The sequence below is a fragment of a genome, unplaced genomic scaffold, assembly GCF_019419815.1.
Source record: "Pyrus x bretschneideri cultivar Hongxiangsu unplaced genomic scaffold, Pyrus_bretschneideri_v1 Contig21, whole genome shotgun sequence".
Lineage (NCBI taxonomy): Eukaryota > Viridiplantae > Streptophyta > Magnoliopsida > Rosales > Rosaceae > Pyrus > Pyrus x bretschneideri.
The window spans coordinates 3,251,794-3,278,630 of record NW_025999513.1 but is presented as its reverse complement, the minus strand read 5'-3'; the positions used below and the strand labels follow the sequence as shown (position 1 = coordinate 3,278,630).

The window sequence follows — 26,837 nt, the reverse complement described above, 5'->3', positions numbered from 1 at the left end:
TCAACTGTCTTTATTTTTCCTCTCTGGAGCTCTTGTTGTTGATTCTGACCTTGTGGCAATTATTTTAAATAATGTTGGGCCCGTGTATGAGGGTACTGTTGCTTCTGCTCAAGCACGGGAAGAAGCTATTTCCTATAGTGCACTAGAAGCTCACCCTTTTGGTGCAGAAAGACGCCAAAAAAATGCACACCGTTTTCTCCCATGACGATGGCCCTACTGTACTTGCTGCTGGACGTGGTCGTTTATGAAATTTTTGAGGCCATGGTTTTGGTGGTGCACGCAGAGGTCGTGGTCACTACAATGGTGGACGTGGATCATCGTATCGTCTAAATGGTTCAGGTTCGTCCTCAAATACATTCTTCAATTCTAAGCCTTCTAATGATGGTGCTTTGGGCGCTGCACCTTCACAGAATCATCATGGTTTTTCTACCATGGGGAGAGTTCAATGTCAAATCTTCCATCGTCATGGCCATGCAGCCATTGACTATTTTAACAGGCTAAATATAGCATACAAATGGCGTTTGCTAGTACCACGTCTCCAAGCCTATGTTGCAACTGCACCTACTCATTCTTCTAATCACCCATCGGCATTACAGACTTGGTTGTTCGACTCTAGAGCCAATGCTCACATCACCAATGACGTAAATCAAGTCACCAACCCACGTTCTTACAATGGTACATACAACGTCAATGGTGTTGTTGATGGTTCAGGTTTGCAAATCTTTCACATTGGCAACTCTTCTATTCACACCACCACTCACTCCTTCACTCTCCCTAACATTCTCCATTGCCCTATGCCTCCACAAATGTCATTTTCATACACCAATTTAACAATGATAATAATTGCTCACTAACCTTATATGCCAATTCATATCGTGTTCAAGACCTCACCACGGGGATCATCCCTTTACAAGGCTGGAGTAGGAATGGCTTTTACCCTTTCTCAAGTGCATCAGTGTTAAATAAAGGCGTTTATGCCTTTGTAGGTGTTAGAGTGTCAAATGCCATTTGGCATTCTAGGCTAGGTCATCCATATATTTCCCTTTTAAAGTCTTTAATTTCAAAATATAAATTATCACTGTCTGGTAATGCAATATATGATTTTTGTTCCTCATGCCCTTTGGGCAAAAGTCATAAGTTGCCTTTTGCTTTGTCAAGTTCTATGGTGTTTGTTTCTTTAGAATTAATTCACCTTGATGTATGGACTTCACCTACATATTCAATTAATGGATTCAAGTATTATGTTATTTTTGTTGATGATTACTCAATATATACATGGATCTATCCATTAAACTTAAAATCCGATGTTTTTCAAACATTTGTTACATTCATGAACTTTGTGGAAAAGATGTGGGCACCAAAATAAAATCATTTCAATCCGATGGTTTTTTTTGGGGGGGGGGGGGGGGGGGGGGGGGTGGTTGGTTGGGGGGTGGAATATGTAAACACATCCTTTAAATAATTTTTTAATCATCATGTCATTCATCATCATCTTTCTTGCCCCCGCCATCCCGAACAAATTGGTCTTGCAGAATGTAAACATAGACATCTTTTTGAAACGGGACTTACACTTCTTGCCCATGCATCGTTACCTACATCTTTCTAGGGTGATGCTTTTCATACCACAAATTACCTTATTAATCGTCTTCCAACCAAAGTTTTTGGTGGTAACTCCCAATTTCAAAAACTCTTTTCCAAGCCACCACAATATGAATTTCTCAAAGTTTTTTGCTGTGCTTGTTTCCCATACACATGTCCATACACGGCACACAAGTTGGAATTTCGTTCAAAGTTATGCATATTTTTGGGTTAATCTTTAAATTATGAAGTTTAAACATGTTTAGGTCCCTCAACAGGAAAAAATTTCATGTCACATCATGTCATTTTTAATGAGCATAGTTTTCCATACAAAGATGTTATTTCTACTCCAATCTTGTCGTCCACTAACACCCCAGAGATTATCCTAAGCATTGGCCCCTACAACCCATCGTTCTATCTTCCCAATCCTAATCCTAATACAACACCACCTCTACCCATTATTTCAGCCATCACACCACAACCTAATCTAATCCCAAATTCACATCTTAATCCTAATTCCCAAACAATTATAAGCCAAACCACACCGCCACACCTTTTACCCCAGCCCAACCCTTCCAATCCCACCAATACATCTTTCTCCCTTATCCCATGACCATGGAAGTTGCCAATGTATCTACTGGTCAGATCAATTCAATAATCCTCTCATGGAATGGTTACAAAAGCTCCTGATGGCATTCGAAAACCAAACCCAAAGTATTCTTGTCTTAATGTTGCTACTAATATTTTGGTTGAGCCAAAATGTTTTTCTCAGGCAAATAAATTTCCTAAGTGGCGACATGTTATGGCTGATGAGTTTATTTCACTCCAGCGCACAGGCACATGGGTCTTTGTCCTCTTTCATCCTTCCATGAACGTCATTCCTAACAAGTGGGTTTATTGTATTAAATGCAAGTCTGATGGTTCTATTGAAAGATTCAAGGCTAGACTCATTGCCAATGATTTTCATCAACAAGAAGGAATTGATTTTGGGGAGAGTCCAGTGGTCGCTCATGCCACTATACGTCTTGTTCTGTCTATTGCCCTTCACTTCCAATGGCCGATTCAACAACTGGATGTGCACAATGTCTTTCTCCATGGCAATTTGACTGAGGAGGTTTACATGAGATAACCTGCTGGTTTTATTGATCAACAATTTCAGTCACATGTTTGTCGACTTTGCCGATCCCTATATGGTTTGAAACAAGCATCTTGTGCTTGGTTTCAATGTTTTTCTCATCATCTTGAAGACCTTGGGTTTACTGCTTCTCAGACCGACCCCTCCTTATTCACATATTTTAATAGATCAACGATGATTTACCTATTAATCTATGTTGATGATATATTGATCACATGTAACAATAATGCTCAACTTGCTCAGTTCATCCAACAACTTAGACAAAAGTTCTCCATGAAAGATCTTAGGCCCTTACACTATTTTTTGGGAATGGATGTTCAACGCATTGCTTCTTATATGTATCTTACTCAGTCTAAATACATTCTAGATCGTCTCAAGAAAATGAATATGATTGATGTTAAACCCCTCTCCACACCAGTATCTAGTGGGAAACGTTTAAGTTTGTATGAAAGGGAATCTCTCTCTAATGGCACGACATTTCATAGTGTTGTGGGAGCACTCAAATACCTGTTGTTCACACACCCAGACATCGCTTTTGCCATAAATCAAGTTTGCCAGTGCATGCACTCTCCAACCATTGCTCACTAGGCTGCAGTGAAATGAATACTCCGTTATTTAAAGGGAACACATGATCATGGCATTGTTTATACACCGAGTTCTCTTCATCTCATTGCTTTTATGGATGCTGATTATGTCGGTGATCATGATGATTGATGGTTTATGATCTTGATGATTGCCCGTTTATTGGTGGTCACTACACCTTTCTTGGTAACAACTTTAGTTTCATGGAGTTCGAAAAAGCAGTGTGGAGTCTCGCGATCCAGTACTGAAGCAAAGTATCGTCAATTTGCATATACTTCAGTGCACTTGTCATGGTTTCACAACATTTTCAGAGACCTGCATCTTTATCTTCCTTTTCCTTGTCTCTAGTGCGATAACATTATAGTGCAATTGATGTTGCCTCCAATCTTGTTTATCAGGCACCCATGAGAAATGTTGGAGTGGATTATCACTACATTCGAGAAAAAGTCATTAGACAAGAACTTGAAGTTGGATATGTTGCAGTCTGTGAGAACCCGAAATTTTTTTGAATTAGTTAGTAGTGCAAGTGTTTGATTTAACTCTCTAATCTATATAATTAGACTAATATGTAAATTGGTTCATATTTTTTTAGATTCATTATATATATATATATATATATATATATATTATACCTATATAAATCTAAAAAAAAAAAAAAAAGGGGACAAATACAATATTTTGTTATTACTTTATTTTTTTATTTTTCTTTCTTCTGGACGACAACCCCAATAAGGAGTTCACAATCTCCTTATCTTTAGTCTGGAAAGGGGAAAAAGAAGCCCTAGCTTTTTCTCTCTTCGAATTTCATAAGCAAGAAATAAGTTTTTGTCTTTTGAGTCTTTAATTCCATACTTTTCTAGAGTCAAATTGGAGTAGCCAACAAGCAGTTCATGAGGTAAGTTTGTTTTTGTTTCCTTATGACTATACATTGAGTTGTGTTTTACATGCATCTCTCTCTTACCACCACGTAGGAATTTGAAATTAGGAGGTGTGTTATTTTCATTTGCTAGGATTTTCATCTCAATCTAGCTACCATGTGAGTAGTCAGGTAAATCCTCCTCTTACTGCTAGCAAGCAGGAGGTGTTCAATTTCTGTGGCTTGGTGGCTTGTGTCACCTGAGTGTTAGTCCCATGAGAACTTGTGGAGTCTATGGAAGTAGGAGGTGGAGGTCTAAGAAGCAGGTGGTGAAGAGTCTAGAGTAAGGTATCATGATTGTTAAGGATAAGTGCGAGTTTTTAGCCACTTAAAAAGAAACAAAAACCTGTATAAATAGGGAGTCAATAGTTTTCTCGAGAATCAACAGTAATAGAAATGTCAGACAAAAAGCTTTATAGTTTCAGAAGGCTAGTGAAGGAGAATGGGTGCTAAGAGTTGAAGTATTTTTCTTTTGGTTAGACTTCTCATTCCTTTTATTTGTTTCATTTTTATTTTAGGGGGGCTTTGAAGAGCTTGGTTAATCAATAGTCAATCTCTTTCAGCCAAAAACCCTTATAATTTTATTATAGAATGTTCAGTTCCTCTTTGATTTCAAAATATACTTATGTTCTGTTACTGTTTAAAACAGAAAGCTTTCATAAACTCGAAAGAAAGAGTCTTTTATGTTGAGGTTTTGGTTATGGATTGGTACGAAGGAAGGGATTTCAAGGTGAATTTTTGAAACATGAAACTTTTGAATTAGTCATCCAAGTCAATAAACAAATTTTGGTGTTGGAAACGAGTTCTGATTGTAATAATATATTTAGATATTATTGGTGGATTCGTACAGATATCCAATATTAATTTTGCATAACTAATTTCCACCATACGAAAACTCTTAGTTTTAAAACTATTTTTACTAGAAAACTGAAGTACGTTTTGTTTGGGATATTATTATACATACTTATTAAAGTATGTATTCTACAAAGTCTATTTATAATACGAGTTATATTGCATGCTTAAGTACTGATAGTTTATACTTTGAATAGGAACTCACAAGTTGGATCAAGATACTTGATCAGTTTGGCAGTTACGTGGACTTACGTTGTAGCTTTGGAACCAGGTAGGGGGTGCTTGGGAAACCTCATAAATATTTATTCTTTTATTATCTGATTATTACGTATTGATTGATATTTATCTATGTGGTTGGATTCATAAACTCATTGCCTATACGATTACTTGGATGGATTGAGATACATGTTTTTCATTCATTTAAACAATGAACTGATTACCTTGAGTTGAGATTCTTGTGAAGGAGATAAGGAAATGGGCATTGAGGAAGGCTTTTGTGTAGTTGAGCCTAATTCTTGGCAGGTACCAGGTCTCAGGCTAGCCCCAAAGTGCATAATAATTTAAAGGTAATACGGGACTGGCGAAAGGGAATTAGGCAAGAGCACTGACAAAAGGAAAATATGGTGTTTGGGTTCAAGTTAATAAGGTTTGAAGAGAAACTTTGTGCATTCATACATATCATTTTTCTAATGTGTTTTAACTATATAAAAATAATATACTCATGGTTATATATATATATTGAGGTATTATGTCACTACTGAGTTTTATGCTCACCTTAATTAAATTTGTGCTGGTTCAGAACCAGAGAATTAAGTCATGTGCTAGAGATGTTACTTCTTGTATGATATGTGTAAATAGAAATAAAATAAAGGGCTTGGGGGTGTTAGCTCTTTTGTTTGAATAAGGAACAAGAAGCTTTATGTTAATTTATGTAAAGTGTACTTTGTAAAACTTGAGAATTATCTCTTCGTGAATAAATGTGAATTATGTTTGAACAGATTTATATCTTCTAAATAATTTTTTTTTCTTTTCTTTCTTCACTATTTAACTATGGATTAATCTGTTCTTAAAGATTTTATTCCATATTAAATTGTGAATCATGCCTTAATTAGAGTTTTAAGTTAATACTCCGATTAGGGTGTGACAAATCACTGATCAAGTAGCAAATTTTCTAACCAAAGGGTTATCTTCTTAGCGTTTCAACTATCTCATCTCCAAACTTTACTTCTTTTCCACTTGTTATTTCTGCTCATTAGAGTTCGTCTGTATAGCAGGAACACATTAATTCTTAAGAAAATGTTCACATGGCAATCAAATTCCTAGTTCCATCCATAGAATTTCGCTTGATTGTAATGTGCCGGTGTTATATGCTTATCTATTCTATACGTACACTTTCTCGTTATACCTTGAAGACATTTGCAATTTTGGAGTACATTACTATTAGGTCTGTTTCTGATTGTTTTTGTCATCTTTGTTAGGGCATTCGACGAACTATGGCAGAAGAAAACTAAAGTGAAGCAACATCTGAGCGATATCATCTCTTAGTCAAACTGTTAAGTTTTCCATTAACTGATGATGTGACATCTACGTGGATAATGATCGGACGTCACATGTTAATAAGAATCCCATGTGGATATTAAAAAAATTAAAAAATTACAAAAAAAAAAAAAAAACAATGTTCTTCCTCAACCTCGAGCATCCCTTCCTTCTCGACCTCCGCCCATGTGCAAATCCAACCCTCTCCCTCCTTCAACCCCCGAGCAACCCAGCCATCCCAAAAATGTTCTTCATCCCACAAGCTTCGCTCCCTTACCCTCCGCCTCTCTCTGCACCGCGTTCACTTTCTCCCTGGAAATGAAATCGAAAGCCCAGAAAATGCAAGAAAACTAGCGGGACTTCGAGAGGTAAAGTTGAATTTCTCCTTACTCAAAATCGAAAATCTTCAAATGCGAAACGATTGATAAGTTTTTGGGAAAAAATTGGGTTTTTAAATTGGCTCTGACTCGGAGCCGCTGAAAAAACAAATTTGGAAGGTTGGAGAGAGAAGAAGATGAGAGAGAGGGAAGAAGAAGGAGGAGGAACTTACACGGTGAGACGACGATGGATCGGTTGGGAGAGGTCGGGCGGTTGAATGAGAATCGTACGGACTGGGCAGTGGGGGCCGCGGTCGCGACGTTGAGGCGAGGGGGGAGGTGGGAAGCGGCGCGATTGAAGAAGGTGGAGGAGCGGGAGGAGAAGCTGGAAGTGGAGGAGGCGAGGGTGCGTGGGATATGGGTTGGGTGGTTCTGCTTTGATTTTTGATGTTGCTTCAGCTGGGATTTAGAGAAGGGAGGGAGAAGGAGAAGAACAGCGCTTTTTTTTCTTTTTTTTTTTTTTTTGTAATTTTTAATTTTTTTTAATATCCACGTGGGGTTTTTATTGACACGTAGTGTCTAATCATTGTTCACGTAGATGTCATATCATCAGTTAACAGAAAACTTAACAGTTTGAGTAACGAATATATAAGATTGTTCCAAAATTTACACTTTAGCTATAACTCTGGACAAAAAAAATTTAATATACTAAATGTTAAAAACCACAAAACAGTAGTAAAGAATCTAACCCAAAAATCAAACTAAAGCAGCCTTGCAAATTCTTTGTTCTTACCAAAACAGGGTTACAAAGGTCCAGAAAATAAAAAAAAAAAAATAAATGAGAAAAGCTGTAGAGCACTTTCACCCATTCCGGATGCAACTTAAGAGGGCAAGTGGTGAGGCAATCCATGCCCGCTCAAATGCTCATGCAATTTAAGCTCAGTCTTACGTTAGTAAACATGTTTGATATCGGCATGACGTTAGCCATTGTTTTTTTTTTTTTTTTTTTTTTCTATCTGACAGGTGTATTTATTTAGTTAATATTTTTGCCCAATAGCATAATTCATGTAAAGATCTCCAGCGCTCGTGGATGGCACGTTAATTTTTTACTTTTTGATATAAGACTGCACATATCATACTTTAGTTCTCGAGTTACACGGTATGTTAAAACAGTGTTAATGGATCCAACAAAATAAATCAGTAAGAATTTGAACTCGAGTTAGAGTTCCGATTTTGACTAGTAGGACCCAAAACAACGGAAGGGGATCATTTTCAATGATTAAAGTTATTATAATTTTTATTATCTGTTGAATCAAATTTCAATGATTCGGATTCTCTGACTTAATAGATCAGGAGAAAGTCCGTTTCCGAAAACAACAAAGTGAAGTCCGAATCACACTCTGTAAAAACAGTTTCCAATCCCGTGTACCTCTCCCACCGGAATGCCGCCTCGTCATCTACCCGACCCAGTGACGCTATAGACTCATCTGACGTGGATGCATCATACACCGTTCATGCAGTAGCGCCTGAGACTTGTGTGAAGATTTGGAGGGAAATCTGGGAAAATTAATGTAGACGCATAAATGCAAAATCTGCAGAAAAAAAAAAGGGCAAAAAAAAAAAGGAGAAAAAATGGAAATTATAAAATAAATACAGAGAAGAAAGTCTCTGATTTTGGAATTTACAAAGTGGCAATTGCATATATTTACAATCCAAACCCAGCCCCCCTCTCTCTCTATCTCTCTCCGTCTGACCCTACCTATCTTTCTGTGATTGGGAGAATTGCGACGGCGATCGGACGTCTTCAATCGGCGGAGTTCCGGTGACGGAGTTCCAGGGCTTTCCGGCGAGGTAAGATTTTCGTGAAATCTTCCTTTGCCCTTTCAATTGAACGGTGTCGTATTTGGGTTCCGTGAGATTAAAGTAGAAGCATTTAGGATATTTTGGTTCAGATCTGGTGTGCTTTGATTAGGGGATTTTTGCTGTGACAGAATTAAGGATTCTGTATCGGATTTTGCTGAATTTGGGATGAATTGAAGGGCGGGGTTTTGGAATTAGGGGTTTTTTTTTTTTTTTTTTTTTTTTTTTTGTTTCGGGAGGTTGATGTAGATGGACGAAGGTGTGAGATCTGTTGGCCCTTCTGGGGTTTTGGTGAAGAAAAATTCTTCAGGTTGCTTAATTGTTAGGAAGAAACCGGAGAAATTGAGTGGCGCTGTTGGTCCTTCGAGTGCTCGTAAGGTTTTCGAGCCGAAAGAGAAGAAGAGGTCGAGGTTGGTATTGAGCGAATCGGGGTCTAGTGATGAGATATTGGCTCCTCCTCGTAGAAAGGTTGGACCTGAAACTATACGGGTTTGCAATAGTTTAAGAGCTGTAGATAAGGGCATTGCTGAAAATAGTGAGTTTGGTCAAAAGCGGGAGAGATTGGATCCGGTTAGGCGTAGTGAGGATGGCATGCTTGGTAAAAGTTATTTGGATGAGAGTGGTGGAAAGAGAAGTAAGTTGGAGGTGTATGAATTTGATGAGTATGATGAGGAGATTTCAAGAAGGAAACGGTTCAGTGATGGGGTAGGTGAGTTTGGGGGAAGAAGGTTTTCAGGAGCGATTCCTGTGCCACTAAGTGGCATTAAGAGGGAATGCGAAACTGGTTCAAGTAGACATGTAGTTGACAAGAGGAAGAATTCGTACTTTGACAGGATGAGTAGCTTGAACCGAGGAGGTCATACTGACAGGGGAAGGTTTGAGATGAATAGGGATGGAGCTCAGCTACCCTTATTGAGAGACAAGTTCACGGGTCAATCAGAGGAATCCATTAGGCTACAGGGTAAAAATGGTGTTTTGAAGGTCATGGTGAAGAAGAAAAAGAATGCGGGTGGGCCACTGGAGAATTTTCGCAAATCTGAAGAAAATAGAAAGGCTCTGAGGAGTGTAAATATTGTGAAAAATGCTATTATCCCTCCTTTTTACTCGGAACCAAAGCTTCCTGAGAAACCAGTTTCAGTTGTTAGGCCATTGAAAAACCATCCGAATGTACGAAAATCATTGCCGTCTTTGAACAGTAAGGGCTCCGATTGGGATTCAGAGGATAGTGATACATCACTGAAACAAGGACCAAAGAGTGTCGAAGCCTCTAAACCTAGGAAGAGGGTGGTTTGCAAAGATGAAGGTGGTCCTTCATGTGAAAAGACTCCTCCAACCAGAATCAAAGAAGGTAAAATTAAACGTGGTAGTGGCACGGAGAAGCAAAAACTACGTGAACGAATACGGGAGATGCTGCTGAGTGCAGGTTGGACAATAGATTATAGGCCTAGAAGGAACAGAGACTATCTAGATGCTGTGTACATTAACCCAGCAGGTACAGCTTACTGGTCCATCATTAAGGCTTATGATGCGCTTCAAAAGCAGTTGGATGAGGAGGAAAATGAGGCTAAACCTAGTGGGGCTTTGCCTATAACTGATGATGTACTTAGCCAATTAACAAGGAAAACTCGAAAGAGGATTGAGAACGAAATGAAAAGGAAACAAAGGGTTGATGATGAGGATGAGAATGCAAGAGGAGTCCGTATGAAAAGATCTACAAGTATCAAGCGTGATCAAGGGAGCATGGATAGTGTTAGTTATGAGGATAAACTAAGCACCTACTTAAAGCATGGTGGTAAGACGTTTAAGAGTGAAAATGGTTTGGCCAGTGTGAACTCAAATCAACTACATGAAGGTATTGAAAAGCCGTCTTCAGGATCCAGTTCGCATATGCCACATGGAAGGAAAAGTAGAAAGCTTGGAAGGTGTACTTTGTTGGTTCGTGGTTCAAAATATGGGGTTAACTCCGAAAGTGATGGCTTTGTTCCATATACTGGGAAACGGACTTTGCTTTCCTGGCTGGTTGACTCTGGAACTGTGCAGTTGAGCCAAAAGGTGCAGTATATGAATCGCCGAAGGACTAAAGTAATGCTGGAGGGATGGATTACAAGAGATGGCATTCACTGTGGTTGCTGTAGTAAAATCCTCACAACTTCAAAATTTGAGATTCACGCAGGAAGCAAGTTGCGCCAGCCATTTCAAAATATATGTTTGGACTCGGGCGTTTCCCTTCTGCAGTGTCAGTTAGATGCATGGAATAGACAAAAGGATATTGAACGCATTGGTTTCCACTCTGTAGAAGTCGATGGTGACGATCCAGATGATGATACTTGTGGCATCTGTGGGGATGGCGGGGATTTGATCTGTTGCGATGGCTGTCCATCAACATTTCATCAGAGCTGCTTGAATATACAGGTATGTTGCATTATTTCTCTGCAGAGTGCAGCATATATTGGCGCTTTCTGTATTTTCACCAGTCCATGTTCTGTAAATCTTTTCTTTTGTGATATATTTTGGGCCATTGGGTTATTTTTTTCCTTCTACATATTAAGTCCGATGAAGTGAGGTTTACTTTTGAAAGAAAAGGTTAGAGATTGTAGTAACATCTTTAAGTTTGTATATGCATTGTGGCATTGGTTGTATGTTTTTGTGGCATGGGAAATGCTTATTTGTAAGTCTTGACACTAGTGGGAGATTAATAAATGAATTTTATGGATCAATGGAGGGAGAGATTGAATTATCTGAGTTAGCTCCAAACACTTCTGATGCTCTTTATCAGGATTGTAACTCATATATGTTTGGAGAGGGAGACTGCCTTTGTGCAGTCACGCTTAAGCTACTTTGCTCTTATGGTTGAGCTTTTGTGTTTCAATTGTAATTTTGGTTGTTCTGAGTACTACATCATCAGTTCAATGACATTGCATGTAAATTTTGGAAAGGAAAATCTTGTTTAGATGTGTTCTGCGTCACCAAGTTGTGGATACATTGATCCAGTTTACTATAGACGTGAGCTAAAACACAGTGTTAGTGTTTGTCAACTTATTTTTTTGTAGTTTTGTGAATTTGCAAAATGATTTCATTCTGATTGTATACTCATAATCAGGTATTAATACTTTTGTTCTCATTGCAGATGCTTCCTCCTGGTGATTGGCACTGTCCAAATTGTACATGCAAGTTTTGTGGGGTAGCAAATGCGAATGTTGTGGAAGAGGATGATATAACTGTTGATGCACTGCTCACTTGCAGCCTCTGTGGGAAAAAATGTACTCATCATTTGTTTCCTTGCTTCTGAAATTTTTAGCATCTGCTTATATAATTTCTTTTCTTTCCACTGCTTTCAGATTCACTGCTTGAAAAATGATTTTCTGCTTTTGCAGGTCACATATCATGCTGTCAGGAGATGGATGGTAGTCCTGCTGCTTCTCCTAGTTTAGGCTCTTCCTTCTGTGGGCAGAAATGCAGAGAGGTATCACTTCTTTGCGGTTCCTGAAATTTTATTGACTTGATAATTGATATGTATGCATGTGAGGTGTTACTGTAAATGCCGAGGTTCGTAGGATATGAAATTATAAACTAATAATGCCCACTTGGGGGGTAATATCTAAATTTTCTAATAAATTCCGGCTTCCCATTTATTTAGGTCAATCACGTAAGTTGACCACGATGCATGTGGTTTGTCACCTTATCAAGCATTATTAGTCATAGTAATTGTCATTGCCATTGGCCAAACCCTCTCCTGCTTATCCCTGGTCAGCATTAATTGCCCCCTGGGAGATTCCTTTTCATCTCTATAGCAGCCGCTGTTCTTACTCTCGAGAATTAAATGGATGTAAAATATAACCTCTGTGCAAACATCAACAGTCACAAGATAAGATGTCGTCCTGCCAAAGATGGTAAAATTGATATATCAGGATTTCAGGGTTGATTTCTTTTCCCTAGAGGGCTGTCCAAGTTCCGGGAATTAGGGAACATGTATAATCTAATTTTCATTTCGAGCTCAAAACGTGTGAGTAAGATGGATGTGTTTTTGTGATGTCAATGATATTTCCATCGGATATAGCCAAAATTGCAGAAGGATCAAGGGCAGCTTTTTCTTTGCCCCTAGAAACCCAACTACCACATCCAGTGTGAACAAAAGTAGAGGAAGAAGTACTAAAGTAGAAAACAGAGGAAGAAAATGAATGCCTTCTTGATGTCTGGTTACCGAGTGAAGATTTAAAATGCTCTTGCTTTTCAGTAACTGGGGATTTGATTACCACGGAATTGATGCAACATTGAACTTAAAGTTTATTCACAATTTTCATAATTAAAGAAATTTCTCCTTGTTTTGTCACTAATGTTTCCATCAATGCTGATATTTCTACAAGTACGAATGAGCAGTATTTCCATAAATATTGACATTTTATCGTTGTCAGCCGTGAAGGTGTTTTTTAAATTAAGCAAAGGTTTAAGTTTTTCTTTATGAATTACCTAAATGTCAATTTATGAAGTGTTACAAAAATGTAGAGGTCGGTAAACTGTTTGTGAAATAATCGTGTTTTTTTTTTTTTCCTGTTATGACCTTGTTCCAACTTCCTTGACAAAATTTCATATGTTTTAGATTGATGTACAAATGGCATTTTTCTTCCCATGCAACCTCCTATAACTTTTGTGCTGTCCCTTTTAGGCACTGACTTTAACTTTAATTTTGTTGTTCTTTAGCTCTTTGAGAATTTGAAGAAGTATCTTGGGGTTAAACATGAACTAGAATCAGGATTTTCATGGACACTCGTTCATAGAACTGATGAAGATGAAGGGTTCCCTCAAAGGATCGAATGCAATTCTAAGCTAGCTGTTGCTTTGACTGTTATGGATGAATGCTTTTTGCCTATTGTTGACAGGAGGAGCGGCATCAATTTAATTCATAATGTTCTTTATAATTGTGGGTAAGTGCTGATCTCCATTGTTGATTTAGTTGACAGCTGAGAAAGTTTGCTTTTCAACTATTTGATTTTCATGAATAAGACCTGGTTACCTTATCTGGACCTTGACACACCAGATTGAAGGTGGGGATCTTAAATTTTTGAAGTTCTAGATAAATGTCTGTATATGTTGTGTTGTGTTACATTTACAAATGATAATGTGCTTGGCTTTCCAAGGTTAATTGAAAATTGCAAACTCGGTACCAAGCATGCTGTTATATGATTTTTATTTTTTTTTTAAGGCTGTTGGTTTTTTGACTAATGAATTGTTTTGGCCCATTTTCTTCTTAGATCAAACTTCAATCGACTGAACTACAGTGGCTTCTACACCGCTATTTTAGAGAGAGGCGATGAAATAATTTCTGCTGCATCAATCAGGTACATTCTCATATTTGATAGCTATTTATATCTTAGTTGTTAACTTGTTATGCATGCAGTTTTTCATTCTTAGGCTGCGTGTTTGCTTTTTTACGTCCGTTTTATGGATTGCCCCGGTCTATCCTTTTTTTTCCGTTTCTCCAAAGAGTCATGGGCCATGGGTTATTTTTACATTTTATCAGAAGGATTATTAGACATATGAGTTAGTGTATGAAGAGGTGTAAAAGTAGGAAATAATGGAAATTGAAGTAATTGACAGTTACGTCAGCCTTTTGGAATCTCTTTTTAGTACTTTTTTTTCAAATGTTACTGGTATATGTTTGATTTTTGGTATATTTGATTGACAAACAGGGTGCTCTTTACAATAGCATATGCGTGTTGGTGTGTGTGTGTGTGTGTGTGTGTATGCGAACCCCTTCTTGAGCGCAATCTCACTCAAGGGTAGCGATAGCGGGATCCATGTCAATAACATATCAGTAACACGTCGACAGCTGATTGAAAGAATATCAACGGCTGTATAAATATCAATAATATGTTGTTGATATTGTTGTCAATAATTCTATATTGGATCCCACTCCAATTACAGTTGAGTTTGATAGCCCTTAAGAAAGTCCTTGTGTATATAATTATATACCGTTCCATTGAGGGATCCCTCGAATTACCTTAGTTGAGGGATACATTGTGGGGCCCGCTTCAGAGTTTATTTTAAAGAACCATATATTTTATGCATGCGTGACAATGGATTCAGACCATTACACTGTTTGCTATCTATAACTATACGAGGGAAGACCTCTCAAATTGGTAATGGCAATCTATGGTTTGCTTTTCAATTATCATGAAAACAAATTCTTATAAATTATGAAATCTGCTTCTGGTTAGGTTTCATGGTACAAAGTTAGCAGAGATGCCATACATCGGAACTCGCCACATATATAGGCGACAAGGGATGTGCCGTCGGCTTTTTTGTGCCATTGAATCGGTAAGCTATGTGAGCTGTGCCGTTTTGGTAGTTTTAATTGCATGAAAAAGATATTCAAAATAATTCCAGCTCTCCGTTGTGGTGTTACCTGCTGTGTTTTCTAAAAGGCTTTTGATTGGTCTTGTTCTTTCCATTTTGAAGGCTCTATGTTCTCTCAAGGTTGAGAAATTGGTTATCCCTGCAATTGCTGAACTCATGCATACATGGACAGAAGTTTTTGGTTTTATTCCTGTTGAGGAATCATTCAAGCAAGAAATGAGGTCAATGAATATGCTTGTATTCCCTGGTATAGACATGCTACAGAAGTTGCTAGTGGATCAAGAAAATGAGGGGAACGGGACAGCAGACCTAGGTTATCTTTTAAACTTGTTATTTGCTCTTCCTTAATCACAATATTAGCCTGTTCTCTGACATTGATTTATTTGTCGATCCTTGTTTTTTTCCTTTGCAACAGGCATAAAGCAATTAGAATGCAAAGGCAAGGATTTAATAAAGCATGGGAGCGGAAGCAAATCAGATAGTGGTTCACCTGCTACTATTGATCATCATGGATCTGATGAAACCAGTTTTCCTCATATTAATGAAACAGTTGATGAAGCTGCTGCTATGGTTTCTGGTTCTCGATGTCTCAGTGTCTCCTTAAATGATAGTCCTGTGATGAGTGGTTCTTTAGATGGTTCTGATGAACATAAAAATTTAGATTCCACTGAGAGGAGTGTATCTTCCGACTCTCTTTTGGGGGCCGAATTACCTCGATCTACTTTGAACAAGGAATACCCTGTTGATACAAGCCACAAGGCTGTTGCAACAGAAGATAAGCCAGTGCTGGATTCTCCTGGTGAAAATAAAATTCAGTCTACCTCTCAGGGTCCTGGTGAGGCTCCAGCGATAGAAGATGAGCCAGCGCTGGATTCTCATGTTAAAGATAAAATGCAGTCTACCTGCCAGGGTCCTGGTGAGGCTTCAGTGATAGAAGATGAGCCAGCGCTGGATTCTCCTGTTGAAGATAAAATGCAGTCTGCCTCTCAGGGTCCTGGTGAGGCTCTAGCAACAGAAGATGAGCAGGTGCTGGATTCTCCTGATAAAGATAAAATGCAGTCTATCTCTCAGGGAACTGGTGAGGCTCTAGCGACGGAAGATGAGCCAGTGCTGGATTCTCCTCTTGAAGATAAAATGCAGTCTACCTCTCAGGGTCCTGGTGAGGTTCTAGCAGCAGAAGATGAGCCAGTGCTGGATTCTCCTGTTGAAGATAAAATGCAGTTTACCTCTCAAGATGCTGCTGTTTCTTTGAATGACACTTCCATGATGAGTAGTAGGTCGTCGGATAATTCGAATGAACGTAACATCCAGGTTTCAACCAAGGGGGCCACATCTTCGGACTCCGGTCCAGGTACCAAGTCAGTGGAGTATGCTTCTGATGTCAACTACCAGTCTTGCCCTTACATAAGCCATGATGAAAAGGTGGAAATAGAACCAGTTTCAGATTCTTCTCTGAAAGAGAATTCTTCAAAATCTTTGGAAGAAAGTGCTTTGGATGATTCCCATGAAGAGAATGTTGATGCTTCCTGTCCTCAGCCTATTCCTTGTTCAGGAGAAACTTTCGCCAAGAACCATGCTGAGGAGGTTAATGGAAATCAAGACTCCAGTTTCTGTGGTGCTAATGAGAGTTCCTTGCTCAACAATTGTGATTTAAATATTCAACTTGATAGCAAGGCTAAAGACGAATCATATGTGGCTTTAGAAGTCGCGTCTGATGCAATGCAGTGTGAAAATAGCATTCCTCATGCATCTAGTGATGGTTCCAAGGCTGATTCTGGGAAAGCTGAATCTGGTTCTGTTTGATATATCTACGAAATCTTTACTGAGTTCAGTATGGCGATCCACAAATATCTCTCAATGCGGGAACCTCTCATTTCTTCACAATTCTGCAGGGCATTGGAGGTATGGGCAATGCCTGACTCAGATCCTAATTGATTACAACTACAAGGAATTTGAAACCCTTTGCCTTGTTTTAGTATGGTTTTAAGGTTATAGTTCAAATTAAGTGGACTTGAAGATTATTTTTTATCCTTGGAAGTTTCAAGATGTGCGATGTTGCATCTAGGACGGTGTCATGTACTATTAAGTCAAAATGGATGGTACTGCTGTCGAACGCCACATTGAATGTCTTGTAATATACCGATGCTGCTTCATTGTGTGCGCCTCTGGATCTGCTTGATGAGAGAGGTTTGGGCTTTCTCCGATGTCAGCTCATGACATGGCGTAGGTGGTTTCAGAAGATTATTCAGCGGATTCTGTCACGTCATTTTAAGCTTTGTTCCCAGTGCCGCTGCAGCAGACGACACACCTCAGCTGCAGTTTTGATTGCCCACCTGTTTGGAAGCATCGAGTTTATGTATTGTCAGCTTCTTAGCTTAGATGAGCTTCTCATTCAAAATTTGAATGAAGAGGAGAAAGGTGATCTGCTATCGAACAGAGTTGTTCCCGTGCATTTGATGACGAGTTTCCATAAAATGTCTGAAGCACTCATTGGATCTGTAGATTTATTGGACGGAGTATTCGCATTGCTCGTAGGTTCATAGGAGCACTTATTTCTGTGCATACAGGGTTGTTTCTTTTTTACTTTAAACTGTTCAAGTTTTGTTCATTTAGCTACTCTTGTCAAGGCAGTGATAATTGTTGTTGTCAAACTAAGTCATTCATGTTATATTGTTACCTCAAACTACCTGCTTTAGTTAGGCATGTTGTGGAATTATTATATGAGTTGTCCTTTTATCATCTTTTGCAATTTGATTCGGAGTTGTGCTAGCGATGGCCTCCCATGCTCTCATGGATGGCTATCAACCGTTGATGAACTGCATTGCCTGACCCTGCTCGTGGTCAAGCGCACAATTTGGGGTCATTTGTCCGGCTGTGTGGATATGTATAATTAGATGTCTCCTGCAACCCAACAGGCAACAGCCGGCTGCTTGTCCATTAGTTTTATTTAAGTAAAGCGACGTTGGTGCATGTAACGAAAAATTATTTCTCTATTTGGATTTGAGTAAGAGTTAGAAATGCGGAGGGAGGCAATGGACATGTACACCGGCGTAGTCCCTTACCTCTATGGGGTATTTTGCCGCCGGCTCCAGTGTTGACGGAGATATCAAAAGGCGGAGGTTCAAGAAGAGAAGCGGTGCGGTTTAATTAACGGAAAGGCTCAGAGATGTGGAAGAAGAGCAAGTTTTGATAAGGCGAAGGTTGAGAGTTGTGGGAATTGCAGTCATAATTTCGAGGTGGTGGAAGAACAGTATGTCTGGTGATATGGTTTGAATTTGGAAGTGTAATATAATACGTGATATGATAGTTTCAGTTCATATGTGGATCGTATTATTTAAATTTTGCAAAGTAGAGGGTAAAATTCTATCAAAATGCTCACTTGTCAAATTATTGTGGTTGATGAAATTTATTTTCTTTTCCTTTGAACCGTGGAACTTGACAATTTCCCTTATTCGTAAACCGTTTTATTTGAGCTTGTTTTTTTAAAGGATAATATAAGAATTGTGCTCGATGATGAGCTTGTATTGATTTAACGTTTATATAGAACTTTACAAGTAGAGTTTGAGTGAAGAACAAACTCTTCAAAACAAACCAAAAGATAAATTACAGAAAATACTAATTCAAAATATTAACGTACAATCTGTTTGAATTCAAAATATTCAAACAGCTAAAGATTAGATTGAGGCAAGCCTTCCTATTGACTGATTCCATTGTTATCTCCTTTGATTGTTGTGGCGGGAACTGAGCTTTTCAAACTTGGTTTATCTCACCCCGCAAGCTGAGCGTTCACTAGCAAACGGGAAGCTTGGAGAGATTGAAACAATCCGTTTGTCAAGAAATCTGCAAGTTGATCTGCTTGGCAACATAACCAACCTGCAGCTCATGGCGTGTGACCTTTTCTCGAATATAATGATAATCAACTTTGACATGTCGTGTTCGGGCATAGAAGACTGGGTTGGAAGTCAAGGAGATCGATGAAATATTTTCACACCATACTTTTGGAGGAGAAAGCTGAAGATGCGAATCTTTGAATAGCTTGTGAAACCATGAAATGGTGGCTGCAGTGATGGCGAGTTGCCTGTATTCAGACTTCGTGCTTAAGCGCGAGGCACTCCCTTTTGTTTCTTGGAACTCCAGGACACAAGGTTTGGACCAAGAAAAATGCAATACCCTCCAGTTGATTTGCGATCGTCGGGATCACCAGCATAGTCAGAATCGGCAAAGGTAGTGAAAATAGTGAAGAATTCTTTTAACAACAATCCAGTGTGTAGTGGTGGGTTTATGCATAAACTGGCAAACCTGATTAATGGAGAATGCAATATCAGGACATGTGAAGGTGAGATAGTGTAGGGCACCCACTACACTCCTGAATTCGGTGATGTCCTATAATTGCTCTCCATCATACAAACTGAGGCATTTGCCACTGATGGCAGGAGTTGAAACTGGTTTCCAATCCACCATATTTGTACGTTTGAGCAAATCCAAAATATATTTGGACCGAGAGAGATGAATACCATTGCTGGAGCGATTACCCTCCATGCACAGAAAATAATTCAAAGGACCAAGGTCTTTCATGGAAGAGCGTTGAATTCATCAGCCATGTCTGTTCTCCATTCCTGAAATTTGTTAGCTTAACTGTAGCATGTAGGTTCAGACAATGCACTGATGGTGGAAGTACGGCATACTTAGGATTAGGTTTGTAAGTTCCAGCTTTTGCACGTATAACCATGGTATGGGTAGATGTGGAACCGGGAAAGACTAAGAGCACTCCCACCGTTGCATTTAGCACGGGGGACGGGCTCCAGAACAAAGGCCCGAGGGCCGGTGGACGGCGTCCAGCGTGACGCAGGCCGGGGGACGGGGGAGGCCCGAGGGCCAGGCCCGTGAGGGATTGCCAGCCCTTGAGCCCGAGGTGGGAGTGACGCAAGGCTGACGCCAGGATGGCGTCAGCGTAATATTTTATTTTTTTTGTGTCAGGCGCGTGCACCCCACCCGCGCGTGGGGGCGCGTCCTGACACGTTAATCAGAAAAAAAAAAAAGTTTGTCTGTTACCGTTGGGAAGCCACGTGGCTTCCCACGGTACGTTAGATCCTAACGGTCACTTAATGTGGACCGTTAGATCTCAACGGTAAAAAAAATTCAAACTGTCAGATTTAATATCCACCGTTCGATCTGAGATCAACGGTGGATATTAAAATGCTTTAAAAATTAAAAAATAAATGAAAAAATAGTTTTAAAAATCTGAAAAGTTACCGTTGTGACACGTGGCACAATCTGGAGCGTTGGAATTCAAATTTTTTTATATCCAACGGCAGAGATTAATTAATTGAATAAAAATTTAAAAAAAATTGTAAAAAATTCAAAAAAATTCAAAAAATATCTGAAAAATCTGAAAAAAAATTGTAAAAAAAATTGTTTTTACTTTTCTATAAATACCTTCTCATTATCATCTACCTTCACAACAATTTCATATTTTCTCAACTACTTTCAATCACATTCCTTTCTTTGTCTCAAAGTTTGAATCCATTTTTTTTCAACAAAATGACCACTGGTGCAGGTACGAATTGGTCGCTTATTGAAGATGTTGCGTTGTGTACTAGCTGGGTTGAAGTTACTCATAGTTCGCTTACGGGTAATGAGATGCAGTTGCGAGAAATGTGGAGTCTTATTCATACAAATTTTCTTGAGGTTCTGCATAATGCCACGTGGCATGCCGTCATTCGTTAAAAATCTGATGGAAATCTATCATCCAAGATTGTTAACAGATTATGACACGTGGCATGCCGTCATTCGTTTAAAATCTGATGGAAATCTATCCTCAAAGATTGTGAACCGATTATGACACGTGGCGCGACGTGATTGGTTAATAATCTTATCAGAAATCCATATTATAATTATTTATTTGTATTATTTAATAATACTTAGGATAATGACACGTGGCGCACCGACAACGATTAAAAATCTTATCCGATATTACATTTAAAATTATTTTGTATTAATTTTATAAATAAAAAAAAAACTAATATTTTATTGCCTATTGCCAGGGCTATAGAAGTGTAACGGTGGAGATGCAAAATCTATTGCCAGGGCTACTTACTGTTCATTAAGGGCAATTACTGTTCATTAGGTGGATTGAATAGTGAATTGCCAGGGGGGAGGGCTCCAACGCTGGAGTTGCTCTAAGGGTGTCAAAGAAGGGGAGGGTAGCGGGTTAGGATGTGATGGTTTTAAAGGCAAACTAATGGGAGAGTAAATAGGGGGTAAAGGTTGTGTGGTAGAGGCTAAAGAGGTTAGGTGTGTTTCTGAGATAGAGTTAGAGTGGATGAAGGAAGTTTGAGATGAAGTAGGGATAAGGACTGGCGAAGTTGGTGGTGAATTAAAAATTAATGCAGGTGTCCCAAGTGTAACAGGACTACTATCATGCAGAGAGGACGTTGCGGGAGTAACACTGGATTTTTCATGAAATGGAAAACAATTTTCATCAAAAACAACATGCTTAGACATGAAAACACAACCTGTGGATGGATCAAGACACCTATACCCTAATTGATTTTCTGAATAACCTAAGAAAATGTATTTCTTGGAATGAAAATGCAATTTATTTGGCATGTATGGACGTAAATAAGGAAAGCAAGCACACCCAAAAACCTTTAAAAAAAAAATCATATGATGGTTCTCAGTGAAACAACTTTGTGTATGGAGAAATTAATTTCAAAACTTTAGTTGGCAGTCGATTAATCAAAAAATTAGCAGTATGTAGAGCCTCAGTCCAATAAGTTTGAGGCATGGACGCATGAACAAGAAGAGTGAGGCCGGTTTCAACCAAATGACAGTGTTTTCGTTCTACCATACCGTTTTGTTCAGGATGGTGAGGGCATGTATATTGATGATGAATGCCATGTGTTTTTAAATAATGTTTGAAATTTTTGTTTATATATTCTCCTCCACCATCTGTTTGAAAAGTTTGGATTTTTCATTCAAATTATTCTCCATTTCAGTTTTAAATTTAATAAATGTCAAGAAAACATTGGATTTTAATTTTAAAAGATATAACCATGTATATCGCGAATAATCATCAATGAAAATTACATAATGTCGAAATCCAGAAATTGACAAAGTTGGGGATGTCCATATATCAGAATGAATAAGTTGTAAAGGAAAATGTGAAATTGAATTTCATACTGAAAATGGCAATTTCTTGCTTTTACCTAGAGGGCATGAATGGCATACATACAGAATTGAGATGGTGCCTAGTAAGAGGCACTTTACTAGTTGATACTAAATGCTTCAAGATAAATGACGATGGATGACCAAGTCTGGAGTGCCAAACATGATCATCAACTCTAACTCCCATGCACGAAAACATTCCATGTCTTTTATTAGAATTGAAACATGCATATGGATAAAACCCATTGTTACTCCGACCTGATAAAAGAGTCATCCCCGATCGGATATCCTAAACACGAAAAAAATTAGGGTAAAGTACAAAAAAACAGTCATTGTCATAGGAAAATTGGTTGATAGATAAGATATTTTGAGAGGTATCAAGACAATATAAGGTATTATAGAGAGTATAAGAGTGAGTGGGAAAGTGAATGTAGGAAGTTCCTATTTTGGAAATTTGCAAACATTGGCCACCATTAACGTCATTGACTTGATTTGTGCCTGTGCACTCATGTGCATTTGTAAGTTAGCCAAGATCATTTGTTATGTGAGTGTTGCCTCGAGAGTCCAGAAGCCAGCTTGTGGGAACATTGGGTGCTTGGGGTACACGATTAGACTGAGCAGCAAGTGTCGTGAGGTGAGCATTAGGAACACGTCCTTCATAGGAAGTATTCATGTTGTTGTTGCATTCAATAGCAGAGTGCCTATTTATGCGACAAATCTAGCATTTGAGTAGTGGTCTGTAAACAAAAGAATGACCTGCACCGAGAAGAAAACCATTGGAACGTCCTTGATGAAGACCAACATGAGCATTGGGGCGAGCCTGATGGGGCACAAAACTATCGCAAGGAGGGACAACAGCACGTCCTTCTCCGCGCGCAAAATCTGCAGGTGCAGTGACCCTGCGTCCAAGATTAGCAGCCATGGCTGGAACTAGAGTATCGCTAGACAAAGTGAAGGTGAGATGGCATGACATGTCCCGATCCCAATATTCCCCGAATACCAAGATAAGCATGTGTTGGCCGACACTCAAGGGTGACGAAAGTCATTTATTAAGTGCAAATATTGAAAACAAAGGGTAGATAAGACTTATAAATATAAAAAGAATAATGAATATGCATTTAAGGAACGTGTTCAGAGCATACAACTAACTAGAACACTAAAAGAAATAATAGAAAATTGAATAAATAAAAGAATGGATCCTCCGCCGAGAGGACTCGAAGATGCCGATACGGAAATACCTTGATGCCGGGATTGTATGCCTCGATTCTAAGTCCTGAAAGGGGCGCAAGACAAACATGAGTGGACCAAGTTGATATATATATATATAATAAAACAGTTATCAACATACTAACCCCCAGGTTTTATGAAAACACATATATCATGATAAACATAGGTTTTCCGAAACCTAGCATGCCGTGCAATGTCTCAAATCATAACTTGTATATATAATAATCACTAGTGAATGTCCGATAACCCCCAGGCCCCATGCCGGCTCCCTTTCTCTGAGCAGACAGTCAGAGGAAAATACACTTCAGGCCTCATGCCGGTTCCCCATCCCTGTGCTAATAGCCAGAGGAAACACACTCCCTATGCCAACACCAAACCATCGCCCGAGACGGACCGGAATCTATCCCTACGTCCCGTAGCGAAAAGGATCACTAGGTAAGTACAAAACCATTGAACATACATATATTGAAAAGCAACTTCATAGTATAAAGTCATCCATCATCTATACTATAAAGAGGTGTTCTAAACATGTTCTAAATATCATATCGTCATCCATCGGATATTCTATAAGAACACGGGTTATAGGAAAAATAGTAATAATTTAAACTAGCCTCAGTAAGCATGTTATCTCATAAAATATTTCATAAAACATAGTCATCAAATCATGTTTTTCATGTATGCATTTCTACTATCAAAACATGCATTTTTAAAAGGGATCCACTCACATATACTTAGCCGTTGAAGAGCCACGCAATTAGCGGAGACATAACGCCACAATAAATTACCCCTAAGCACATAAAGGGTACATTTAGTCAAACTCTACTCAAACAACATATTTTGGGAAAACGGACATCGAAAACGAGTTCAGGACGTCAAAATTAGCCTAGAAGGGGTCTCGAACGAAAACCTAAAAAGTCAACCCTAAAAGTCAACCCTAAAAGTCAACGTTGACCCTTGACCGATCAAAGCCAAAGTCATGGTCAGTCAAAGTCAATGGATTCGAGTCGGTCAACGGGTCAGGTCAACTGGGTTTGGGCTTAGACTTTTAGGTGGGTTAGGTTTAGGTTAAGGGGTTGGGCCCTAGGATCATTGGTTAATGGGTTTAGGTTATGGGCTAAGGGGTTTGGGTTTGAAATTGGGCTGGGATCATAGGCCGGCCCAAAGGCCCCTAGGAAATTAAAATGGGAAATTGGGTTTGGGTTTAGGGCCTTCGCAGAAAAAGCCCAAGGCATTCAATTTAACACACCAAGGATAAAAACAAAAGAAAAAATAAGGGTTGGGTTAGTTTTTCAAGGGGCCGAAGGCCCTAATTTGTTCGGCCCAAAGGCCTGGTTCGAAGGGGTTTTGGGGCTTGAAAACCCGACCTAAGTTCCAATTGTGGGTCGCCGGACCCATTTGAAAGAGAATGCCGGAATTCGGCCAGAAACTAGACAAATTTTAAATGCTCATAACTTTGCCAATACTCAACGAAATCAAGTAATTCAAAAACGAAAATCATAGCTCTCGACGATACAAAGAGAATGGTACCTCACACGAGGTCTAAATCACCGTGGTTTGGCCGAAAAATACCTCGAAAGCCGCAGAGGTCGTCGAAAATTGGGTAAGATTCAAATGGATATAACTTCTTCAATAGTCAACGAAATTGGGTGAAACAAAAAGGAAAGTTGTACTTAGTGAGACGAAGAGATTGATACCTTGCACGCCGGCCAACTCGCCATGGTTTGGCAGAAAATTGCCCCGAAAAAGGTGGTGCTCATCGGAAAACTGGGGAAGTTTTCCCTCGTGAGGTTCCTACGTCCAAACATCGACAACACTTCTTAAAACCACTTCCCAACATACAATAAGACATGATCTACAACTTTTGGATGAGGTTCAAGGCTTACCTTTGCCGGAAGAGGAGGAAACTCGCCGGAGAACTTCGGTGAACAGTGTAGGGTGAGATAAAATGAGGGGTTCGGGGTGTTCTCTTTCGATTCTAAGCTCACTAGGGTGTTAATGGAGATATTGATGTTGTTGTTGTGGTGTTGAATAGCTCAATTGTGAGATAAGGGTGCATACCTTTCCAGGCCTCGGCAGCATTGATGCATTTTACGACAACATGCATAACAGAGAGAGAAAGAGAATTGGTGAGCCAAGAAAGTACCATCTGGTCTTGCTGGATCCATGATTCGAAGAGAGGGTTGATGGTGTCAGTGAGTTGACCTTCATCATCTAGTAGGAAAGTAGGTGGACATTGAGAGGTGCCATCAACAAATGGCATCAAACTTCGACTTTTAAGTAACGAAACAAATTGTGCACGCCACAAAGGATAATTGTGACGATCAAGTTTCAGAGGAAGAAAGGTAGAAACATCAGTAAGGGCAACGAAAGAAGCCATTGTATTTGAGAAATAAATTTGTCATGAGACTGTAAAAAGGTTGATACCATATAAGAATTGTGCTCGATGATGAGCTTATATTGATTTAACATTTATATGGAACTTTACAAGTAGAGTTTGAGTGAAGAACACAATCTTCAAAACAAACCAAAAGATAAATTATAGAAAATACAAATTCAAAATATTAACACACTTTGAATTCAAAATATTCAAACAACTAAAGGATTGGATTGAGGCGAGCCTTCCTGTTGACTGATTCCATTGTTATCTCCTTTGATTGTTGTGGTGGGAACTGAGCTTTTTAAACTTGGTTTATTAGATAAAAGTATTTATCACAACTAAAAATGTTTCTGATTAGGTTTTTATCACAATTGATCTTCAAAATTAGACCAAAATGGTCCTGAAATAGAGAATCCATCAATTTGGTCATTGAAAATAAATTTTGCTAATCAATTTGGTGTTTTCGTTGAACTTTTTGTTAGTGTGCTAAAGTGGCACACAATGGATTTCACCTGTCCAATCTTATGGTGTCACGTAGACTAATCATAAAACCAATTTTTTTTAAGAAAATTAAAAATTAATTCCTATGGCGCTATATGATTAGATAGGTGGGATTCATCGTATGCCACATCAACACACTAATAGAAAGTTTAAGAGAAAGGCAACGGAATGACCAAATTGATTTGCGAGATTTATTTTCAAGTACCAAATTGATTTGCGAGATTCATTTTCAAGGACCATATTTATGAATTATGTATTTCACGGACCATTTTGATTAAAATGTTCAATTTCAAGAACCAATTGTGATAAGAATCCTTCTGATTACGTTTGACAAAAAAACTTATACAAAAAATAGTTGTAAGCATAAGTGCTTCTTACATAAGCACTCTTAAATGAGCCAGCTTTCTATTAAATTCAAGTGTGTTTTAATGACAC

At 38.8% G+C, this 26,837-nt stretch overlaps 1 protein-coding gene across 1 annotated transcript; it reads left to right on the top strand.

Annotated features, from left to right (window-relative positions):
- The first annotated feature begins 8,617 nt into the window (after positions 1-8,617).
- Positions 8,618-17,869, top strand: LOC103959219. Its single transcript, XM_009371562.3, has 8 exons — positions 8,618-11,188; positions 11,904-12,036; positions 12,151-12,239; positions 13,475-13,698; positions 14,026-14,112; positions 14,992-15,091; positions 15,233-15,443; positions 15,546-17,869. Exons 1-8 carry the CDS (start codon positions 9,026-9,028, stop codon positions 16,931-16,933), a joined length of 4,395 nt encoding a protein of 1,464 aa, XP_009369837.2. The 5' UTR covers positions 8,618-9,025; the 3' UTR covers positions 16,934-17,869.
- The last annotated feature ends 8,968 nt before the right edge of the window (positions 17,870-26,837 follow it).